Below are 21,511 nucleotides of genomic sequence, written 5' to 3'. Positions count from 1 at the left end.
CAGTGCATTTAGCCTATTTTCCCTATTTTTGACATTTTTCACTTATAATTTTTAAGTGACTTTTGTTGGAAAGTAGGTAGGGCAAATTTAGTAAGTTTGTATATAAGCAAACCTAGACTAGCACTAATTGGCAAAAGAGGCAGCACGAGCACCTTGCTCAACAGGCAACTTCTCAGCAAGCCCCCTCCCGGCAAGAGACTTAGCGTTTTCAGCCAAGGACAGCCAGCGTTTTTCTCCATTGCAGATCATGTGCATTGCAGACCAAACCGGCGACAGCAAGACACAGCAGAAGCCTAGCATTTTTGCAGAAGCACAGAATTCAGCCCTAGGGTTTTTGATTTGCAGACCAACCTCACTGTTTTGCAGATTACCGCGACAGAACCTCAAGCAACACCAGCGTTTTCAGTTTTCAGCCTTTAGACATCGCAGAAGAACCCCTGAACCTCGCAGATTCACCTTCCCGCAGCAGTTCCTCGCCGCACGATCAGTTGCCGCAAGGTTTACAGTTTCAGCCCGGAAAACGCAGATTTCAGCATCTGCGTTTTCAGCACATCGTCGTCGCGTCGTCGCCATCAACATCGTCATCGACATAGAGTCAGAATTCAGCAGATAAAGATTTGCGGATTTCAGTCATTAGAGTTTTCAGATTTCAGCCCGTCTCATCGTCGTCGATATCGTCGGCACGTCCAAGCATTGTAGAGATTTGTGCAATCATAAGTAGACTGCGCTCTCCATAGAGAGTGGGACCTTCGGAGGAGGGTTTTACAACGTCTCTGGTGTCATATTTCTCTTCTCTATCTATCTCTCAGTCTCATACACTTTCAACCACAGTGTCCATTCACTTTGTTCGTATCCATTGCACTCTCTCATTAAGAACGGAAGGCTCTCCCTTCCATAAAAACAAAAGGAACCTTGAGCACAGTTCGGAGCACTCATCTTGAGCAAAGTTCAAACATTCATTCCGCTGCACCTAACATTGGTATCAGAGCTTTGGCAATGTTCTGTATCACTCAAGGAAAGAACCACAAGAACCACATAATTTTTTTTGCTTGTTGAGGTCGCACGAACCCAAGTTCACATGGGCGTGTCGATTCCTAATCGTGTTTTTGAAGAGTGACGGGAATCCCAGGAAAGAAGGGCTTGTCCAACCTCCCCTTGGACCTCTTTTCACTCATTGAGAGCGGACCGTGCACTTAGCGGCCGGCCAATCGACATGAGGTGGAAAAAAGAAACCTTGGTGTGAGCGCAAGGCCGCCAAGGGGTGCGCCCACAGAAAAGAGCAGAACTCGGGTGAAGAGAAGATCCTTCTCGAACACAGATTGCAAGCGAAAGAAGAACCGCAAGAACCTCAAGACCCTCAAGAACCTCAAGACCCCAAGAACCAAGACCCACAAGAACCCAAGTTCCTCGTGAACTTAAGAACCCAAGACCACAAGAACCCACGACTTCAGTGGATGGTCATCACTCGAAGCGGAATGGATACTTCGCTTGGAGGTGATGAGCATGAGAGAGGCGAAGAAGAATTTTCCCAACCAGGAGGTTTTTCCGACCCTCCCCCTTCCCCATCTACGGCAAGGATTGTACTTACTCCTATGGAGGAGTTGGACCAGATGTTTATGGAAAGAAAGTTAGAACGCGAAGCAAGAAATGCAGAAAGAATGGCAAAAATGGAACGCAGACACGCAAAAAGCAGAGCAGAAAGAAAAGCAGAAATGGAGCGCAAACACCAAGAAAGAATGGTAGCCTTTGAGCGTGAGCGTGAGCAAGCGCACTTGGCGGCCAAACAGAGAAACCGACACATGCAAGAGTTCTTGCGACTCTTTTCTCAAGTGCAGGCGCAGATGCAAGAGATACAGGAGACTCGAGACTCTCTCAGTCTCTTCAAAGATCCCTCACAGGAAGTATTATGTGTTCGCATGATTGATACGCACGCATTGTTCGAGTGTTTCATTCGTGATCGTTTCTTGTATTTTAGTCAACATCTTTATGTAATCCCTTTTCCTAGGCATAACATATTGTACGTTGAGACGTTTCACTCATGGGTGAGCATGAATGTATGCGGATTGTTCATGAAAAGATGGAAAGTATGCATTCAAGGACGTCACATTCCATGTCTCTTCCTTGGCATGACACATTCATAGAAAGAGCACATGAAAGTATGAGCACCAAGCATGGGCATTTCCGTTGTGAATTGCCACAGTTGATTGCTTTAGATCAGAAGAGAAAGATTCGATCTCATTGTTTGCGTGTGTGTTGTGAACGGGTTAGCACCCCGTCTCTTTGTTCATCTACATTGCATGTGCAGTCTTTGAGGAAGACAAGATTTTTTCCACTCACTTTACATGGAATAGGTATGTTCATGGTTTTGTGTTGGAAATGGTTTCAGGAATTTTCAGCCATGGAGATTCTTGAAGAAGAAAAAAGCATGACTCTAGACGAAGTTGAAGCATCGAAGAAGCCACGGAAGACTTTGTGTCGCTTTCGGCGCGGCCCAAAGAAGCAGGCGTTGCAGATCTTTATGAAGTTCAAGTACCGCACGACCTACATATCAGAGTGGGCCGGCGAAGAGTCCCTTCCAGGATTCCGGATGCTATTGGAGATTTCCCTCGACGCCATACAGTTCAGTACCAGTACCTCACTTTGAAAAGGAGGGGATGTCACGTGACACATCCAACACTATGTGTCCGTGGACAAGCTACAACATGATCAGGGTTCAGTCAGTCCAGTCAATCTAGATTAGAAGTGATCTAGCACTTTTGTGAGTTTATTCGTAGACCGTGCATGCCCAAGTACTTAGTAAAGATGCATATTCTCTGGTTGCACACATCATGATCATAAGCATTCCCATCAGAATCCTTCAGGGGAATTTTCCAATGCATTTAGCCTATTTTCCCTATTTTTGACATTTTTCACTGATTATTTTTAAGTGACTTTTGTTAGAAAGTAGGTAGGGCAAATTGAGTAAGTTTTTATATAAGCAAACCTAGACTAGCACTAATTGGCAGAAGAGGCAGCAGGAGCACCTTGCTCAACAGGTAACTTCTTAGCAAGACCCCTCTCGGCAGGAGACTTAGTTTTCAGCCAAGGACAGCCAGCGTTTTTCTCCATTGCAGATCAGCCCCCGTTTTGCATTGCAGACGGAACCGGCGACAGCAAGACACAGCAGAAGCCTAGCGTTTTTGCAGAAGCACAGAATTCAGCCCTAGCGTTTTTGATTTGCAGACCAACCTCAGCGTTTTGCAGATTACCGCGACCTCAAGCAACACCAGCGTTTTCAGTTTTCAGCCTTTAGACATCGCAGAAGAACCCCCGAACCTCGCAGATCTCACCTTCCCGCAGCAGTTCCTCGCCGCACGGTCAGTTGCCGCAAGGTTTACAGTTTCAGCCCGGAAAACGCAGATTTCAGCATCTGCGTTTTCAGCGCGTCGTCGTCGTATCGTTGCCATCGACATCGTCATCGACATAGAGTCAGAATTCAGCAGATAAAGATTTGCAGATTTCAGCCATTAGAGTTTTCAGATTTCAGCCCGTCTCGTCGTCGTCCTCATCGTCGGCAAGTCCAAGCATTGTAGAGATTTGTGCAATCATAAGAGACCGCTCTCGCCATAGAGAGTGGGGCCTTCGGAGGAGGGTTTTACAACGTCTCTGGTGTCGTATTTCTCTTCTCTACCTATCTCTCAGTCTCATACACTTTCACGCACAGTGTCCATTCACTTTGTTCGTATCCATTGCACTCTCTCATTAAGAACGGAAGGCTCTCCCTTCCATAAGAACAAAAGGAACCTTGAGCACAGTTCCGAGCATCATCTTGAGCAAAGTTCAAACATTCATTCCGTTGCACCTTACAGTGGCTGCCCTGATGCTCTGTAGAGAGATGTGGCATATTCCCCCATGTCTGATGTGGAGGTGATGGGTGGTAGTGGTGAATGCTCCTGAAATAGCCTCCATGCCTCGCCTGAGTCCTGACTCATAAACAACTGATACAAATCCTGCTCTAATTGAGATATATAAGCCCTCTTCTTTCGTCGCACTAGGTGGCGAAAGATAATCTGTGATTGTCTGTATGGTAGTACCCATAAGCACCTCCCTCTGTAGTCTGATACTCGTCTCTCTACACTCCTCATCATACTAGCTGTTCTGGGGCATGCTCATTGCTCGCAGATCATCTACGTGTAGGCTGACTGTGGGGATATGCCTCTAATGTTGCATCATGGAGCGTCTCTGTCAATATCTGAGGAGCTCATCTAGTGGCCGTCCTGGCTCATGAGTGCATAGTTGCCTGTATATCTCATCAATATACACGGAATCCGTCTCCCTCATGAAGGTATACCGAGTGTGTGTGGAGATCCTAATCGCGCTATGCTGAACTGAAACATGAGAGTGAAAGGCAAGATAGCATGATCTACTGCTACTCCAATTGGCCTAGTGCCCACCATGAAATCCTGAAAAAAAGGTATGAGACCTGGCTAACCATAACATAATCCACTATACTAGCCCCATGTCGAATTCAAAATGGCCAATCCATGTGCAATCCCCATGTCTATCAAGTATCTGCCATACTCAGTGTGCTCCTCATCTTGTTATAGTCTAGATAGGCCCATCTCTATAACATCTAGCTCCCTAAGCATCCCCTCTGAAGTATCATAGAATATTGTCTCATGATGGGCAGTCCTAGCATTGAAGTCCCGTAGGATGATAATGTCACGATCCTTGGATAACTGCCATATGTCATTATCCAGAATAGCAAAGGGAGACTATCCTCTAGGTGATGCATACACTAACGTACCAGGAGGGAAATAACATATAGCAATGTAGAGGTATCTGCTCGTCTTTGCCCTCAGTCTCAACTACATGTACTTTCCATGCCTTTGTGTGAGTAGCCTCACCACCCACAATGCAGAGAAGTTCCTTAACTTCCTCTTCCACATCATCCCAGTCTTTCAGACCGGTTACTCGTACATGCAAAGCTCTAGTCTTCCTCCTTTACCCTTCTTCTAATGTCATGTTGATGATTGTAGAAGTGGGGATAGATGCTATTTCTTTCTCTTTCCCTTTCTTGGCCACTTCTATCTATTTCTCGGCCTCATCCACCTTCTTCTGTGTCTTCGTGATCACATCCACCCATGAGGATGTCTTTGTCAAATTTTGCTTCTCTTCCTGCTTGATCATCCGTATCTGCTCCTTGATAACTTTGAGTTCCTCTATCATTGAGGGCTGGATTTCTCCTTCTTCAAGTCCACCGCTTGCTCTATCGGCAAGCTCTCGCTTGAGGGCTGAAACCTCCTCTTTGAGTACTTGAGAGTCCGCCTTGAGTGCTTGGATTTCTGTGTGTAAGTCCTCTTTCTCCTTTTTTCATTGCTTGCCTTCACTGAAAAGCATTTGGAGAAGCCAAGCAAAAAAAAAGGGGGGGGGGGATAACTCAAGAGTGTGCTCTAGGTCAGCTTTAGAGGAATACAAAAATTGGGGGTGCCCTAAACTAGGACCACATTTAGTGCTAGAGAGGATGCCCAGCTAAAAATATGCAACCTCATCTAAAAATGGGGCAACTGGGTTGAGGAAGGGTAAATTGACTGATAAAAGATCCGAAACAATTAATATGGACCACAATGGACTAAATGCATATGCAGGGCCAATCTGGTCTACAACCATGACCTGCAACCCAGGATGCCACCATCCCATGATGACATATCTTGAACAACTATAAAGAGCAAAACAAGGAGAACTATCACGACCTCGAATATCACAAATGAACAATAAAACACTTGACATCACATACTTACATACCAAGAATCCATGCTACCGAGACAAAATCTCTCCTGCATCCTAAACAAGCTCACTCTGTCTGACACTAAAGTTGGATACAACCCTCCTAGCTGTTAGTGTAGTGATCATCCTCCATAATGAGGTAGTGGTAACAACCATAATTATGAAGATTGTGACCACACAAGCCTCTCCACTGCATTGTTGTCTACTGAGCTAGTGTGCAATAATACTAAACCAAAAAAAGTATCCACCATTGTCTGCTAATAAGTTGTATACACTGTCTGCCCTTTCCAGAAATGATCACGTGAAGGGTCAAACAAGAACACGCCATAGCTGAAGCACCCAGTCCTCGGAAACAGGACCCTGGAGCTCTTTGCATGAAGAACGTGTCTATCTGCAAGGATCCATTTCTCAGTTGCTCCTTTGAAAATCTCCGCAGATCAACTGCACGGAAATGGCTCGGTTGCAGCATGGAGCCGGGGCATCTGATGGAGATGAGAAGCAGGACAGTGAAGAGTGGTGGCATGGCAAGTAAGGGTTGATGCATCGTGGCTGAGTGGATGACAGCGGTGGCGAAGGCTGCAAGGAACAGGTCGATGGGCTGCTGAATAATCCTTATAGATCGATACAGTTTGAACTGACTGGTCCTTATGTATTCCCAGACTTACTGCATAGTCATTGCTCTGTCGAAAAGTTGCTTAACAATTCCCTTCTGAAATTTATATCATATCAAATATTTTTGACCAAGGGGAATGGCTCTTGGTGTCCAACTAGCAATTACTAGTGACTTGAGGTTATTACAGTCACATGTGCAATATAAAGTTTTATTACGTAGTATAATATTATCGACACATTTTCAGAATAAACAAGTTACGCACCTGCGTTATACATAAGCCTACGTCAAGCAGGTAGGTGTTAACAGACTAGCTTAGCAAAATTACCTATGAGATGAACCGAAACATTCTACACATGATATAAGGGTGCCATTTGTGTAAGTATTTCACGTGAAGATTTTTTGTTTAATCATAGCCTGACAAGCAGATGATAAAAAGCCTTACCAGGCCTTTGAATGTGGGTCAATTCTAGTCAAAGCAGATTTTTGTAAATTCTGTTTGTGAGCATGCATGAAAGTATTTAAGCAGCTTCTTAAGATCCCCCTCCTATCCAAGACAAAAACAATACATCTAGCGGCTAATAACGAGGAGCGGAGATCACCACAAGTTACAGCAATGCAAAGGCTGATGAATGTGAGTGTCTATTAAGCAGAAATAATGTTACCACTGACGGAGGTATCATCAGTTGGATAAAATGCTGTCACAGATCTCTGGCCTGTGGCTGTCCCAGTTCCTTTGATCCAATCTGAAACATGCAGATACATGTCAAAATGAAATACAGGGCAAAGAACAGCTCCTAATCAAGCAAGAACAGCTTGTAGTGTCTACTTTAACCGAGAAAGGGCTAACGTTTGTCCAAAAAAAAAAAAAAAAAAATGAAACCATAAGAATATCCTGTAACCACTTTTAACAAGTGATTGGATGGAAAGAGTGTGAATAACCATATCTATAAGACTACTTCAACTTAAATACTTCAAAACAACTTAACAAACACAAAAGAATCTCCAATATCCAACTTCGCGCTTCCAAGGCAGTGTGCAATGGCGCATTCCAATAGAATAAGTACGGCCTCCGCATAACCACCCTGGATCAAAATCCGGGAGAGAGAAGCCTCGAACCATCCTTGGCCATCGATCACAGGGATGTGGTGCTCTTCAATTTGTAGGCATATATATACAAGGCATGGTGCAAATCCAAAGAGGCTAAAACCACCCGTAGACCCACCAACCCACAACCACCAAGCTGGTTTCAAAACTCAATCGCCCAACAAACGGGGGAAAACAAACAAAAAAATAACAAGCAGTAAACAAGCAAAGCAAGCAACCATTCACACACCCGCCCCTTCACAAGCAACCACGCAGCCATGCACACCAAGCATAGGCAGACCCACACATCATAGTTTTCTTTCTTAAAAGCCACAGATTGTTTTCTCCCTACAGGCAAAATTCTCTCTCCAGAATCAATCGTTTGAAAAAGAGCTGATTTTCTCTCTCTAGAAGCGAAAAACTATCTTTGCTCTCTCTCTCTCTCTCTCTCTCTCTCTCTCTCTCTCTCTCTCTCATGGCTATGGATGCTTGGATTTGTGAGGCTGTGGGCTGATCTTGTGAGATGCAGCAGAAGTGAATGTTGAACTTTGCCCAAGATGAGTGCTCCGAACTGTGCTCAAGGGTTCCTTTTACTTACGGAAGGGAGAGCCATCCGTTCCTTTAGTGAGAGAGTGCAAATGATCACAAACAAAGTGGTAAACACTGTGAGTGAAGGTGCTGAGACTGAGAGATAGAGAGAGAAGAATACGACACCAAAATGTTGTCAACCCCTCTCCGAAGGCCCCACTCTCTATTGTGAGAGCGGTCTACTATTGATTGCACAAATCTCTACAATGCAATGGACTTGCCGACAATGTCGACGACAATGAGGACGACGACGAGACAGGCTGAAAACTGAAAACACTAAGGGCTGAAATCTGCAAATCTTGTATCTGCTGAATTCTGACTCTATGTCGGTGACGACGACGCGACGAAGATGCGCTGAAAACGCAGATGCTGAAATCTGCGAATAGCGGGCTGAATCTGCAAACACTGGCTGATCTGACCGTGCGGCGAGGATCTGTTGCGGGAAGGTGAGATCTACGAGGTTTGAGGGCTGTTCTGCGGTGTCTATCTACTGAAAACTGAAAACGCTAAAGCAAAGGCTGAATCTGTCGCCAAGGAACTGCAAAACGCTAGGTGATCTGCAACTCCAAAAACGCTAGGGCTGATTCTGATCTGCTGCAAAAACGCTGTTGAATCTGTTGTCGCCAGGTTGGTCTGCAACTGCTAAAAACGCTAGGCTTCTTCTGTTGTTGATGAAAAACGTTGGCAAGTCTTTGATGGCTGGAAACGCTAGGTCTTCTTGCCGGTCTTGCTGAGAAGGTGCACTTCAACTGTGGTCTCCTTCCTCTTTTGCCAGAAAGTGCTAGCGCTAGGTTTTGTTATATACTGGCTTGGCTAAATTGCCCTACCCAATTTCCCAGCAAAGTCACTTATTAATAATAAGTGAAAAATGGCTAAAATAGAAAATATAGGTTATGTGCATTGTAAAATGCTTCTGATGGATTCTGATGGTAACGATGATCATGCTGTGTGCAACCAGAGGAAATGCAACTACTCTTAAGTGCCTGGACATGCAAGGCTTGCGAACAGAATCACAAAGGTGCCAGAACACTTCCTAAGCTGAACCGAACCCTGGTCATGAAGTAGCTTGTCCACATGCACATAGGGTTAGATGTGCACGTGACAAGTCTGGTATGGCTGATGACGAGGATGCTAATGAGGATGATGTTGTATGCTGTACGCAGGACCTGCATGTCGAGGCACTTTAGCGTAGTTGCATACCCTCTGATTGCACACGAGCACAGCCTGTGTTTAGTAGGTTTAGGCACTGGAGAGTTCTCTCATTTCGTCCCATCAGTAACACAAGTCACTAACTAGGCTTGTTACTGATGGGACGAAATGAGAATACTCTCCAGTGCCTAAACCTAGTAAGCACAGGCTGTGCTCATGTGCAATCAGAGGGTATGCAACTACGCTAAAGTGCCTCGACCTACAGGTCCTGCGTACAAGCTCACAATGGTGCCAGAACACTTCCGATGTTGTCCTAAACCCTAGAAGTAGGAGTTAGCTTGTCCACATTCACATAGAGTTAGATATGTAGGTGTCACTTGGAGCCATTGTTACAACTGTGGAAAGCACCTCGGAATTGTAAATCCAAAGGCAAAGGTAAGATCTCGCAAAAGGATAAAGACAAAGGCAAGCTTTATGAGGAAAACAACGATAGTGATTCTACCAAGGACTTAATCGAGTCTGCTCGTGTACACTGGCAAAAGTTCAAGTCTTCTAATTCGTTGGTGGGTGCCGTAACATGCTTCAGCCAAAGAGGGACGTGAGAGATTGATTTGGACTTGTGTGTCGAAGTTCGCAAGTCATTGGTGTTTGAACTGGTGTATCAAAGTTCAAAGCACATTGCATCTGGATTCTGACAAGGAACCAATATGACAAATACAAAACACCATGAATGTTGTTCTCACAATCCATTGTTCTTAACAGGCTGGATTATGAACAAGGTGTGCTCCAAAGTGCATTGTCTTATAAATCTTGCCGTGATGTGTTCACAATTCACGAATTGGGATTCTTGGACGTAGTGTGGTCTTCAATAATCAATTCAACTTTCTAAGTAGCAACCGGTGCTCAAGGTGACTTTTTTTAAAGTGGCAGTTTGGTGGTTGCAAATCCGAGGTGTATCCAATAGTCGACCACTACTGCGGTGTCCATGGCAGCTTCTTCATCAACTTGGTCTTCCTATTTATGTCTACTATGAGCTGGAGAGAGGGTGTTAAAGTATATGCAACTTAAGTGAATGCCCGATGCTTTTCATTTTAGGTATTTATTTTACTTATTTGACGCGAGTCTAGGCTGCGCAATTCATTTTGAGGGGTACTTAAGGTCCCCAGAGTAGTATATAAGTAGCACTATGCCCCCATTGTACAATCATATAATTCATTACCAAGTTGGTTGGTTTGAGCAACTCTCTCTTCCTCTCTATCGTGCGTTTTCTCTCCATCTCTATGCTTCCGCATTGTTGACTTTGACTGATTCTTGTCGTCAATTGTACTCAAACTCAATTCATGAAGAAATACCCAAACCGCGACGATGAACTGGTGGTTCAGGGCCATTGTCTCTCTTAAGCAAAGAACATCTTGTTCCATTATGTTCTCCACCTCCCTTGTCTCTCTTATTTAGTTCTGTAGTTTTCGGCCTTCTTCAACGAATTTTTGCTTCAGCTCTACTACTTTCTTCCCTTACTCCCATGCTCCTAGCTTTCGAAGTATCACCCACCCATCTTTTGTAAGTCTGTATCACATGTAGTTTTTTCCCTTAGGTTGTTGAATAATTCAAGGGCGTTTTTACTTTCAGATCCTTTGTCTTTTGTGTGCCTGCTAATGCCTTCGAGCTTGTAATTCGATTATGTAATACAAATGGGTACCAAGCCCCCCTTCTTTTGCAAAAACAAAGTTCTAAAGAGAGAGAGAGAGAGAGAGAGAGAGAGAGAGAGAGAAATAAATGTAATATTAACGTCTTCAAAAGGCCAAAATGACCAATGAGACCAAAAGGTTACATGTGGTGAATCTAATAACAAGTTTGGGTACAAAAAGTACAAAGAACTGAAAATAAAATAGTGGGTAGGGGTGGGGTGAAAGCTGATACATAGGGAGATACAAGGGGGGGGGGGGGGGGGGGGGGTTGCTGATACAATGGAGCTCTCTGATAGTAGAGACATCAGTATCCAAAAGGCTGTAGAGGTTCAATGTCCTCCAAGGTAAGCACTCTGTCAGGATTAGCTCCTATGTCGCGCCAGTATGGTATGGATCCTTTGTCACAATCTGCGTCAATGGAGGGAGAGAGAGAGAGAGAGAGAGAGAGAGAGAGAGAGAGAGAGAGAGAGAAATGAAATGAAATGAAATGTTATAATAACGTCTTCAAAAGGCCAAAATGACCTATGAGACCAGAAAGTTACAATACGGTGGATCTGATACAAAGTCAAAGTAACAAAAGTAACAAAATGACAAAATAAAATTACTACGCTATGGTATCCTAAACTGCTAGGTGTGAATTAAGCAGCTAGCTGGGATAGCTAAATCACAAGATCCAGGATCGGTCGCTGGCGGATCTCATCAATCTCCTCCATGGTCAGTAGTCTGACCAAGAGTCGTGAATGTCAGGCTAAAGTAATCTGGATCCTCCATCCATGCTGTGTAGTCCTCCACAGTCGTGGGCGTCTGGATCTCCCCATCTCGGTCGCTCGATCGATCAGTGTCTCTGGTATTAGGCGACGAGCTCTGCTGTGGTGGTAGCTCCTCCGGGTGTCCAGTGTCTGCTCTAAAGAAGTCTGTGATCTGTCTCTGAGACTGCCTAGCATGTCCTCTCGTCGGGATCTCTCTGTGTCTGCGCAACTCGAGCAAAAACAAACCCAGGCATCTCTGATCCTCGTACCGCATGACTCTGGAGAGTGGTCCAAATCCCTCTTTGAACAAAGCAGTGGAAACGGCCTTGTATCTCGTAGTAGATAAGGCAATGGCATGTGTAGTGCAACTCTGTCTCAGGCTCCATGTCACACATGGGGCATGTCCTAGCCTCTGCTGGTACTCTGCTGTATCTCCCAGTCTCGATCCGCAGCTGGAGTGAAGATGTGCGTATCTGGCCAATAACACATCATATCCCATGAGACAAGTGGGCTAGGCCTCGTCACAAAACCGTCCTCCGTAAGTTGGAGAAGATGCTCTCTGTAGAAAGCCATCTTCGTGCCCAGCTCCTGTACTGGCTGTATCCATGTCCTCTGGTGTCTAGCTGGGTCAAGTCCTGGCGGATGAGCCTGGTGATCTCGGACTGTGTAAGAGTCACAGAGGGTGCACCAGTGAGTACTGGAAGGGGGGCAATCTGTCTATGCTGAACTCATGCGCCTGAAACCATGATGTCATCTCCCCATACCAGCATGATGTATCTCCCTGCATGGCTAATTGTCGAGAGGACTCAAGTGCTAGGCGGATATATCTGTCTCTAGGAAGTTCCCACAGGCGGTGTATGAAGGAGACTGATCTGGTGAGCGCCTCAACCACTAATCAGGGGGCAGCTAGCTCTGCTCGGATAATGTCACATGGTACTGAAACGTTGGCTCTAATAAGTCATGAGATCATGACAAGAGGCTTCTCCATGTCCCCCCATCCAATAGTGTGGCCCGACCTCCCATGATGATCCAATGAGGGTCCCCAAATCTCAGCTCCATAGAGCAATGCGGAAGCCACCAAAGTGTTGAAGAGCCGAGGCTCCTGAAACTGAACCTGTGAACACATCCTCTCCAATCTACCCAATGCTGCATGGGCTCTGGTCAATCTAGTCTCTGCTGCTCTCCTCAATGAAAAGGCTGGTCCACTAAAAACCACTCCAAGGTAAGTGTAAGCTCTTTATACTCCACTGTCTCCTGGCCGTATGTGAATGCGGGTGCTGACCTCCTTATCCACTGTGGGGTTGTATAAAATACCATGACCTTGGTTTTACCAAGGTTGACAGACAAACCACTTTCATGGGCAAACCTATGCAAAGCATCCAAGTGAAGTTGCATCCCCTCTAGAGAGTCAAAGATCAACACAATATCATCAGCATATAACAATAGTGGAATCCATGTCCTTGCCAGCTGTGCACCTCTATTACCATCTCTCTCAATGTAGTCAGCAACCTCATCCACATACATACCAAATAGAGTAGGAGAGAGCGGGCAGCCCTACTTCACCCCAATAGTGGAGTAAACCAATGTAGATAGACCCTCCGAGGTGCGTACATGCCCCACTACTAACCTGTATAATGCCCTGACCCCCCAAATGAGCTCTGTGGGTACTCCCATCTCCTATAATCTGCGCATCAATCTAGCTCTGGGTACTGTGTCAAATGCTTTGCGGAAGTCCTCAAAGCTACAATAGATCCGTCTCCCATGTGGTATGCCCTCCTCAATGATGGCTCTGAGTGTTAAATATGGTCAAGAGTAGAAAAACATCTCCTGAACCCTGTCTGCTCGGCTGCGCGTATTTCCTCCCTCTCTGCCCATCTACTCAGTTGCTGCTCAAGAATGGATGCGTACAACCGTGCCAATGTGTGTCCAATCATGATAGTGCGATAATTCCCAGGCTCCATGGGGTCTCCTGACTTGAAAATAGGTACAATAGTAGATAGGCTCCAAGTATCAAGCAAGCCCTCACACACGGCACGGTTAAACATAACTATTAGAAGCTCTGCTAGTAGATCTTTAGCATGCATGAAATGCTCCCACTAAGCCATCATGATCATATGCTCTCCCAGTCCTCATCTTGTCAATGGCCTTCTTCACCATCTCAACGGTGAAAAAAGCACGTGTGTGGACATGGATCGAGGGGGTCGCGAAGGAGCGGCTGTCCAGGAATTGTGTACAAAGATGATGCGTACTGGCCCCAGGCCTCTGTAGAGGTAATGGCAGGGAGGGAGGAGTGCTCATGAAAGAGCCGCCATGCCTCATGTGAATCTTGACTCAGAAATAGCTGGTATAGATCTTGTTCTAGGCGAGCCAACAATGCCCTCTTCTTCCGCCGCACTTCGGAAGTCAATCTGTGACTGTGAGTGATGTCCCCCAAAAGCACCTCCCTTTGTGTGTGTGAGAGAGAGACCCCAAAAGCACCTCCCTTTGTGTGTGTGTGTGTGTGTGTGTGTGAGAGAGAGAGAGAGAGAGAAAGAGAGAGAGAGAGAGAGAGAGATTGAATTATTGTCCACGGAGGTGCCTGCCAATGCCTTCAGGCTTGTAATTTGATTAAGTAATACAAAAGGGTACCAAGCCCCCCTTCTTTTGCAAAAACAAAGTTCTAAGAGAGAGAGAGAGAGAGAGAGAGAGAGAGAGAGAGAGAATAAAATGATATATTAACGTCTTCAAAAGCCCAAAATGACCTATGAGACCAATCCGTTACAAACCGGTATCTCATACCATGTCTAGGTACAAAAAAAGAGATATGATGACAAACTTGAGCGCCCCAAGTCTAGATTCTATCGCAACACAAGAGAGGATCACTTCAAATACTTCACTACTTTAAAATTCACAGTTCAATTTGGTCGACACGGCCCGGCGTAGTTTCGTGCCAAGAGAGATTGGCCCCTAAGACTGACACCCCTTTCGGTATTTCTTTTATATTAATCTTTGAGCAAAGTACAACTCCCGCAAGGACCTCTGCTCTCAGACTATGCATCCAGATGCTCTGAAGAGTGAGGCCATGAGGCCCGAGGGCTCTTTTATTCTTACAAGGGATGTCAAAAGCAGAGCCCCAAAATCAGTCAAACTCAAAAGCAAAAGTTCCAAAAGCAACTGATCCTCAAAAGCTTTCAAAAATTAAAGCATCCAATCCCAAAAGTTGCCGTGAATCAACCAGAGCAATTTCCGGATTTCCGTACGGACTGCCATGTCAACAATGCGATTTGCGGCGCAATTTCCGGAGGTCCGTACATTCAGCCACATCAGCTTGTCAACGCGTTTTACGGAGCCTGCTGCCACGTCAACATTGTGGTTGTCCGGGCAGAAATGCCACATCATCAATTTGTGACATACCCCCCTCTTGAAAGAATTGTAATCGCCCTCGATTATGCCTGCAAAACAGACAGAGGCCATAAATTGTCTTAGTAGACACTGACTGTTAGTACCGATGCACTAAACACGACACATCTAGCACATGTACAAAGACGACAGTCGCTGCACATGACATCACAAGACATCACATGACAATCAATCACAGAAACATTCATTCCAAATCTCAGACCATGACTGCCAGCAATGTATTTAGTAACCACATCTAAATACATTCCGGACTTCATTGATGTCGGGTTAACTAATCCCATATTGCGATCATGTCTATAGAATTTTTTTTTTCTTATTTCCGACTTGATTATAATTCTTTCAAGAGGGGGGTATGTCATAAAATGATGACGTGGCATGTCCACCCGGAAAACGGACAAATGTCGAATATTATAAATTGTTCCAACTTATAGGGTACCCATCCCAATGGGGCCTGGGAACACTAGAATAAATTTAGAAAAGCCAATCACATGGACGTGCTGACGTGGCAGCGCTATACGGATGCTTTCGTGTTTTCCGTCGGCTGTTGATATGGCACTGTACTGAATTCCGCAATTTGTGCTGGCAGTTTTTGGCGCCAATTTTTGGACCAGATGCTTTTGGAACTTGTAGCTTTTCATGTGATTGCTTTTGGGGCTCTGCTTTTGAGGCAACCCTTGTAAGAATAAAAGAGCGCTTGGGGCCTCGCTCTGGAGAGCATCTCGGGATGCAGAGTCTGAGAGCAAAGGTCCCTCAGGAGTTCTACTTGGCAATGATCAATGATAAAGAAATACCGAAAGGGGCGCCAGACTTTGGGGCCAATACCTTGGGCACGGAACTCCGCCGGGCCGTGTCGACTCTCTCTCTCTCTCTCTCTCTCTCTCTCTCTATATATATATATATATATATATATATATATATATATATATATATATATATATATATATATATATATATATATATATATATATATATATATATATATATATATATATATATATATATATATATATATATATATATATATATATATATATATATATTAAAGTTCAGTGATTTTGAAGTTTCAGTTTGTGTGTTGCTATTGATTTCTCGTTTGGAGTGTCCAAGCCTGTTACAAACACGGTAACAAACCACTAAGACATGGAGCTGAACAAAGCTAAAGTAAAGCAGCAACAGTCAGCCAGTGATGGAGGTATAGCATGCACACAGGAAAAGAAAAGGGGGGGGGGGGGGGGGGGGGGTTGTTAATTGTGAGATACATGACTCAATTAAAGTGCTTACCTGTTGAAATAAGAAAAGACTAAAGGTATATTTTGAAATAGATGATTGAAGTAATTTGCTTACCTGCTGGAATAAGAAGAGAGTAATTGTCATCATTGCTTATATACTGACTGTAGTCGCCAAGAGATTCTGGCCAAATAGAGGACAAGTACACCTTCAGAATCGTGACCCATAAACACAAATTAAAAAGAAGGAAAATGACTACAAAAGGGTATAAAAGATCTTTGAGAACTGGAAATCGTACTTATTAAATACTGCAGATTCACTGATGGTGTACTTTCTAATTGCTTTTCATTATCTTACACGTATGTGTGTAACTTGCAAGAAGAGACCGAAAGATTTATGTAGAGTGAGGGATTAAATGAGGCAGCATAAAGAAATTAATTGTAGCCAGTATTTGCAAGTCAAAGAGTGCCAAGAAGCTATTGAAGCAAAACCAGATAGTTCTGTGATCTGTGTTCAACTATACATTCATGAACCTGGTCCAAATGACACACACTCTTGCAGTTGTCCTTGCTACAGCTTCCGAAAACATCCTCTCTCCATGTCATCCTCCATCCTCTCTTCTCTAATCTACCTCCCAAATGTCTAGTGTTTCCTCAATATCTTCTTGCATTGCTTCATTAAACTCACTTTTACCTCTTCATCCATACACGATTACAACACATAATGTAACTGGATGCAAGTTCACCAGGTCTTCTCCAACCATGCTCCTGTTGTAGTGTCATATCTCATGGCCTTTATCCCGCGAAACATACGTTAGCCATACCACTTTATAGAAAACTGACACAAGCCATCAGCAAAGGACAAGGCCAAAGCATCCCAGGAGCACAATTCATTTTTTCCAGTTTAGCTTCACAATTATCTCTATAGCAGGCTCATACAGGCTGAAGACCAAGTAGTAAAGTTATGTTGAGCCATCACAGCTCAATGCACCAGTCATGAGCGGCAGCGCAGGCACACATCAAATTGTCTAGCCATAATTACACCATCAAAAGAACAACAATGCAAAAGGCCACCCCTGAGTCCAACAAAACCATGACATATCACTAGTTGCCCCATGAAAACATGCATAATACATTATGCGGGCTTCTCTCTGACATCCCCTCATAAGATGGATAAGATTTAAAACAAGCAGCAAATGAAAGCCGTGTGGTATGCCTGTCGGTTGCCTGGAGAGGCCATACTTGCTTAGAGCTTCACGACCAAATGCTTTCTTGTCAATAACTTGATGAAAATCACACCATGAATAGAGTTGTGCAAAGAAACAGTATGAGGAAGGCACTGGATTCCCACCCAATTACAGAAAGCATTAATAACTTAATGCTCACATACGGAAATCATACCCTATCCAGACACTTCCATGACCTGGTTATGCATTAATTAACAAGCGAGAGTAAGGGTAGGATAAATTTTCTAATTAGGAGAAACTTGAATACCAGATTTTTCATCAGAGGCCAATGCAGGAAGAGAGGGAACAGCTAACAGCGAGAACAGAAGGTGGCCAGCAAGCTCTCTTCGTGTAATTGTCAAGCCAGAAAGCCTTCATCCAGGAAAAGCTCTGTCATTGTTTAACCAAGTACGTGAAGTTGAAATCAGTAGGCAAAGGATGCCCACACACACATAAGACAAGAAACGTAATTTCGCACATGCGTCGCTTGCAGGAGGACGTACACTCAAACACAGCCATATTCGTGAGCTTGGGCTTGACTCACCTGGCGAGAGACGTAGATTGGTTGTCAAAAGCTGGAAGAGAGCAACGGGGTCTTGCGCTAGGAGTCGAAAGCCTCGAAAGATCACAATGGGCCGGCAAGGTGGCGACACAGGAAGCACAACCGGTCGCCATAGCTGCCTAGAACGTTATCTCGGTTTGCCACTCGCGAAAGGCAGCTATTTGAAATGGCCCTCTCCTAAGAGCTCAGTAGTCACTAAGTGACATAGTACTCATCATATGTGCTCCTAGCAGCAAATTGTTTTCTTGCACAATCAAGCTCAAATTGGTCTTATTGTTGCCACATGTCTAAGCATCCCTAGCCAATATTATTTGCACTATTTATATGTCAAACTCTTTGACTCCCCTTGCCTCCATAAACGTTTTGTAAGCAAGAGTTTAAAAATGAGATTAATTTTTAGTTTAATCCACCTTGAATATTATGTGATGAAATATATGATATAAAGTGTGATTGATGTGCATTAATAAATGAACCGATGTAGACAATGAGAACTTATCCACTTCATGTGGCCTCTACTTCCACAATAAGAGCTTATTTAATAAGAAACCTCTCTTACACCATAAATACACTATTTTTTATAAAGTAGTTACTTTTAATCCGAAGTGGAGTGTACCTCTCTTTTTTAGATCTCTTACACCATAAATACTGTATTTTCAATAAAGTAGCTACTTTTAATCCGAAATGGATTGTACCTTTAGATCGTTTTTTTATGTTTAACTAATACTAGTAATTACATGCACAAAGGACAAGCTCACTTGTGCATGGGGAGGATTGAACCCAATCGATGTCATCTTCTCCACCCTTAAATCTTAGCATGCTTGTGTGTATAGTTATACCATGTTGGCGTATTGATGAGTGCAATAGTGGTATTAGAGTAGTGGTATAGCAAAAGAAGAAGGCTAATGACATCAGATTTCCTCGGGGACCTCCCTGTATCAACCATTGAGAACCTGCAATGTCTTGGAAGCATGCTCCTTAGTTGTATGATCAAGGCATAGACCTAGGTAGACCAAGTCTCGACAGAAGTCCTCTCGAAACTCTTGCAATAAGGGGGCTTTGAACTCATCACCTCAAGATAAAGAGCCACTTTTCACCAAGTCCTGTCAAGGTTGGGAGCCAAGGGGTTGAAGATCTCATTTGTCCATCACCACTCCATTCCTGTTGTAAGCCTGAGAAGCATTGTTAGATGCACGCCAGATCAGCATTCAGAATTTAGCTGCGATTGTCCAATCAAAACAACCTTGCAAATCACGCTGCTTTTGACATGTTAGCACATAGAATAAGCTAAGTGAAACTCTGGTGCTAATAAGTCAGTGCATGGAATGGTTGATGGCGACCTAGCACAACTCTAGTGCTGACAAGTCACTGCATGGAATGGTCGATGGTGACCTTTGCATGAGTCAATAGCCTCCACATCAATGCTCAAAATGGCTGATGGTGATCTTTGCAAGAGAGGAGAACCTCCACATCATCACTCGATGGTTAATGGCAATGTTTGCATGAGTCAAAACCTCCACGTAGTGCAGTGATCACCTGATGTTAGGTTTAATGGCCGCCCATCACTAACTGCTACTAACCCTAAGTGTACAGCTATACACTTGTGTGAGCCACTAACACTAAGTACAATGTGTATTGTGCCTTAGTGCATAAGATAGAGAAGAAAGAAAGGGGGCACACCGTACATGTCGGCTCTCCCCCGCCAACTTGTGTGAGTGGCTATGGTGGTGTCTGTGTGTGTGCATGTTCTCCTTCCGCTTCCGCTGTGCTCTTGGCTCCTCCCCTTCATCTGGTATCAGAGCGGTTTCATTTCCGAAATTGTTTTCACGCGTGCACACTTTCAAGAGTGCAAACAGGGTTCCAATTTTGGCATCGGCAAATTCAGCTTTCCGAGAGCGATTCCATCAGGTGTTCCGAAGTTCTATCTCCCTTTTGGAGACATTTGAGCCATAAGAAACTCCATTCAAGCTACGGTTCAGGAGTTGCATTTTTCAACCCTTTTTTGGTAATATGTGTTGCAGAGCTTCCATAGCCAGTTACAGGTACCATTGTTGCAGTCTCTTTCATCTACGAGAGCCCAAGGCTCATTCAGGAGTATGTAGCCTCTTTCGGAGTGGCCTCATACACACACATAGAGTGGGAGTTTGACGGCATTGTCTTCTTCGACTACAGATACAAGTACAGGTACATACAACGGCTTGGTTAGCTTTCTCTGTGCTTCTCAGCCTCGATTTCGGCTTCAGCTACGGCATCGACATCGACTCATAGGCTACAAGTTTCAGTGTTTGCAATATTCTAGTTCCAGTGGGAGCAGTTTTTATGCGTACATGCGTATGTTGACACTTTTGACAGTGTTTGAGCTCTTTTGAGAGCGGTTTGACTCCCTGCAGGAATATTTCTTTGCATGCACATGCTTTTGGTGCCTCTTTGAGTGTCATGACAGACTTATACGTTTTTGTGGATACTACCATTGTAGCTTTTGTGGAGCCATGTTTTGGCTAGTACGGCAGTCCGACCATTCCTGAGACTTGGTCCGAAAGATAGCCATTTCTGAGACTTGGCTATACGTTTTGCTGTATAACCTACGTTGTTGATAGTCGATAGCGTGAGGTTTTCATTGAGCTAGGGTATTCTCAAATGTGGAGATACCTTCGGTGATACAGGTAGCTGGAGCATCCCTTACGAGGCCTCGCCATAGGACACGTATAAAGTGGTATAGGTGCTTTTGACACCAAGTTGGTGGTCTATGGTCAGTTTGACAGTTTATGCGCCTCAGTTGATCTCTATAAAGTGTGCTTTTGAGAGGCATTGCCCTCTTTTATGATTTGTGAGTGACATACTTGATCATTTTGTCTCGTATTTTGGTTGACATAGTCCCAAATACAAAGGAGACTCTGCCAAAATTTTCCCAGAATCTGTTGGTAGTTTAGTCACCATGTCTACTAGCAAAGACCGTGACATTTATGACATAAAGAAGTTTGATGAAAATTTTCAACGTTGGAAGAACCAAATGCATGATGTGCTTGTCCAAAAGAAGCAAAAGTTGCCTATTGCCTATGAGGCTATAACTGAAGATATGCACATGACTCAGTTTCAGTGGGAGGAGCTTGATGAGCTATGCAAGTTTACGATTAGACTGCACCTTGGTGAATTGGTGTACTTTTCATTGTTAGAATGCAAGACTTCTCATGCTTTATGGCAGAAATTATGCGACACTTACGAAAAGGATACGGCTAGCAATAAGGTTTTCCTGATGCGAAAACTTTTCAACCTTTGCATGAAGGAGTCAGCTAGCGTTGCCAGCCATATCAATGATTTTGATTCTCTTTTTGCCCAGATTCGTGCACAACACATGACCATTGATGAGATGAAAGCAATCTTTTTGCTTTGTTCGTTGCCACCCTCTTGGGATATCTTTTGCATAACTGTTAGTAACTCTGCTCCTAATGGTATGCTAAAGTACGA

The 21,511-nt window shown here is 44.2% G+C and overlaps 1 protein-coding gene across 1 annotated transcript in view; it reads right to left on the bottom strand.

Moving 5' to 3' along the window:
* The window catches only part of LOC147436887 (Photosystem II reaction center PsbP family protein), a 55,693-nt gene extending 37,462 nt beyond the window's left edge, over positions 1-18,231 (bottom strand). The window contains exons 1-4 of the mRNA XM_086486276.1: positions 18,032-18,231; positions 17,756-17,859; positions 16,380-16,445; positions 7,042-7,122 (exon numbers count right to left, since the gene is read on the bottom strand). Coding sequence (XP_086342402.1) covers positions 7,042-7,122; positions 16,380-16,445; positions 17,756-17,859; positions 18,032-18,162 — 382 coding nt within the window. The 5' untranslated portion in view covers positions 18,163-18,231. The remainder of the gene's footprint in view (positions 1-7,041; positions 7,123-16,379; positions 16,446-17,755; positions 17,860-18,031) is intronic.
* Between the last annotated feature and the right edge of the window lie 3,280 nt (positions 18,232-21,511).

The sequence above is a fragment of the Adiantum capillus-veneris genome, chromosome 17 (assembly GCF_014529385.1).
Source record: "Adiantum capillus-veneris isolate H3 chromosome 17, ASM1452938v2, whole genome shotgun sequence".
In the NCBI taxonomy this organism is placed as follows: Eukaryota; Viridiplantae; Streptophyta; class Polypodiopsida; order Polypodiales; family Pteridaceae; genus Adiantum; species Adiantum capillus-veneris.
This window is presented reverse-complemented; position numbering and strand designations above follow the sequence as displayed.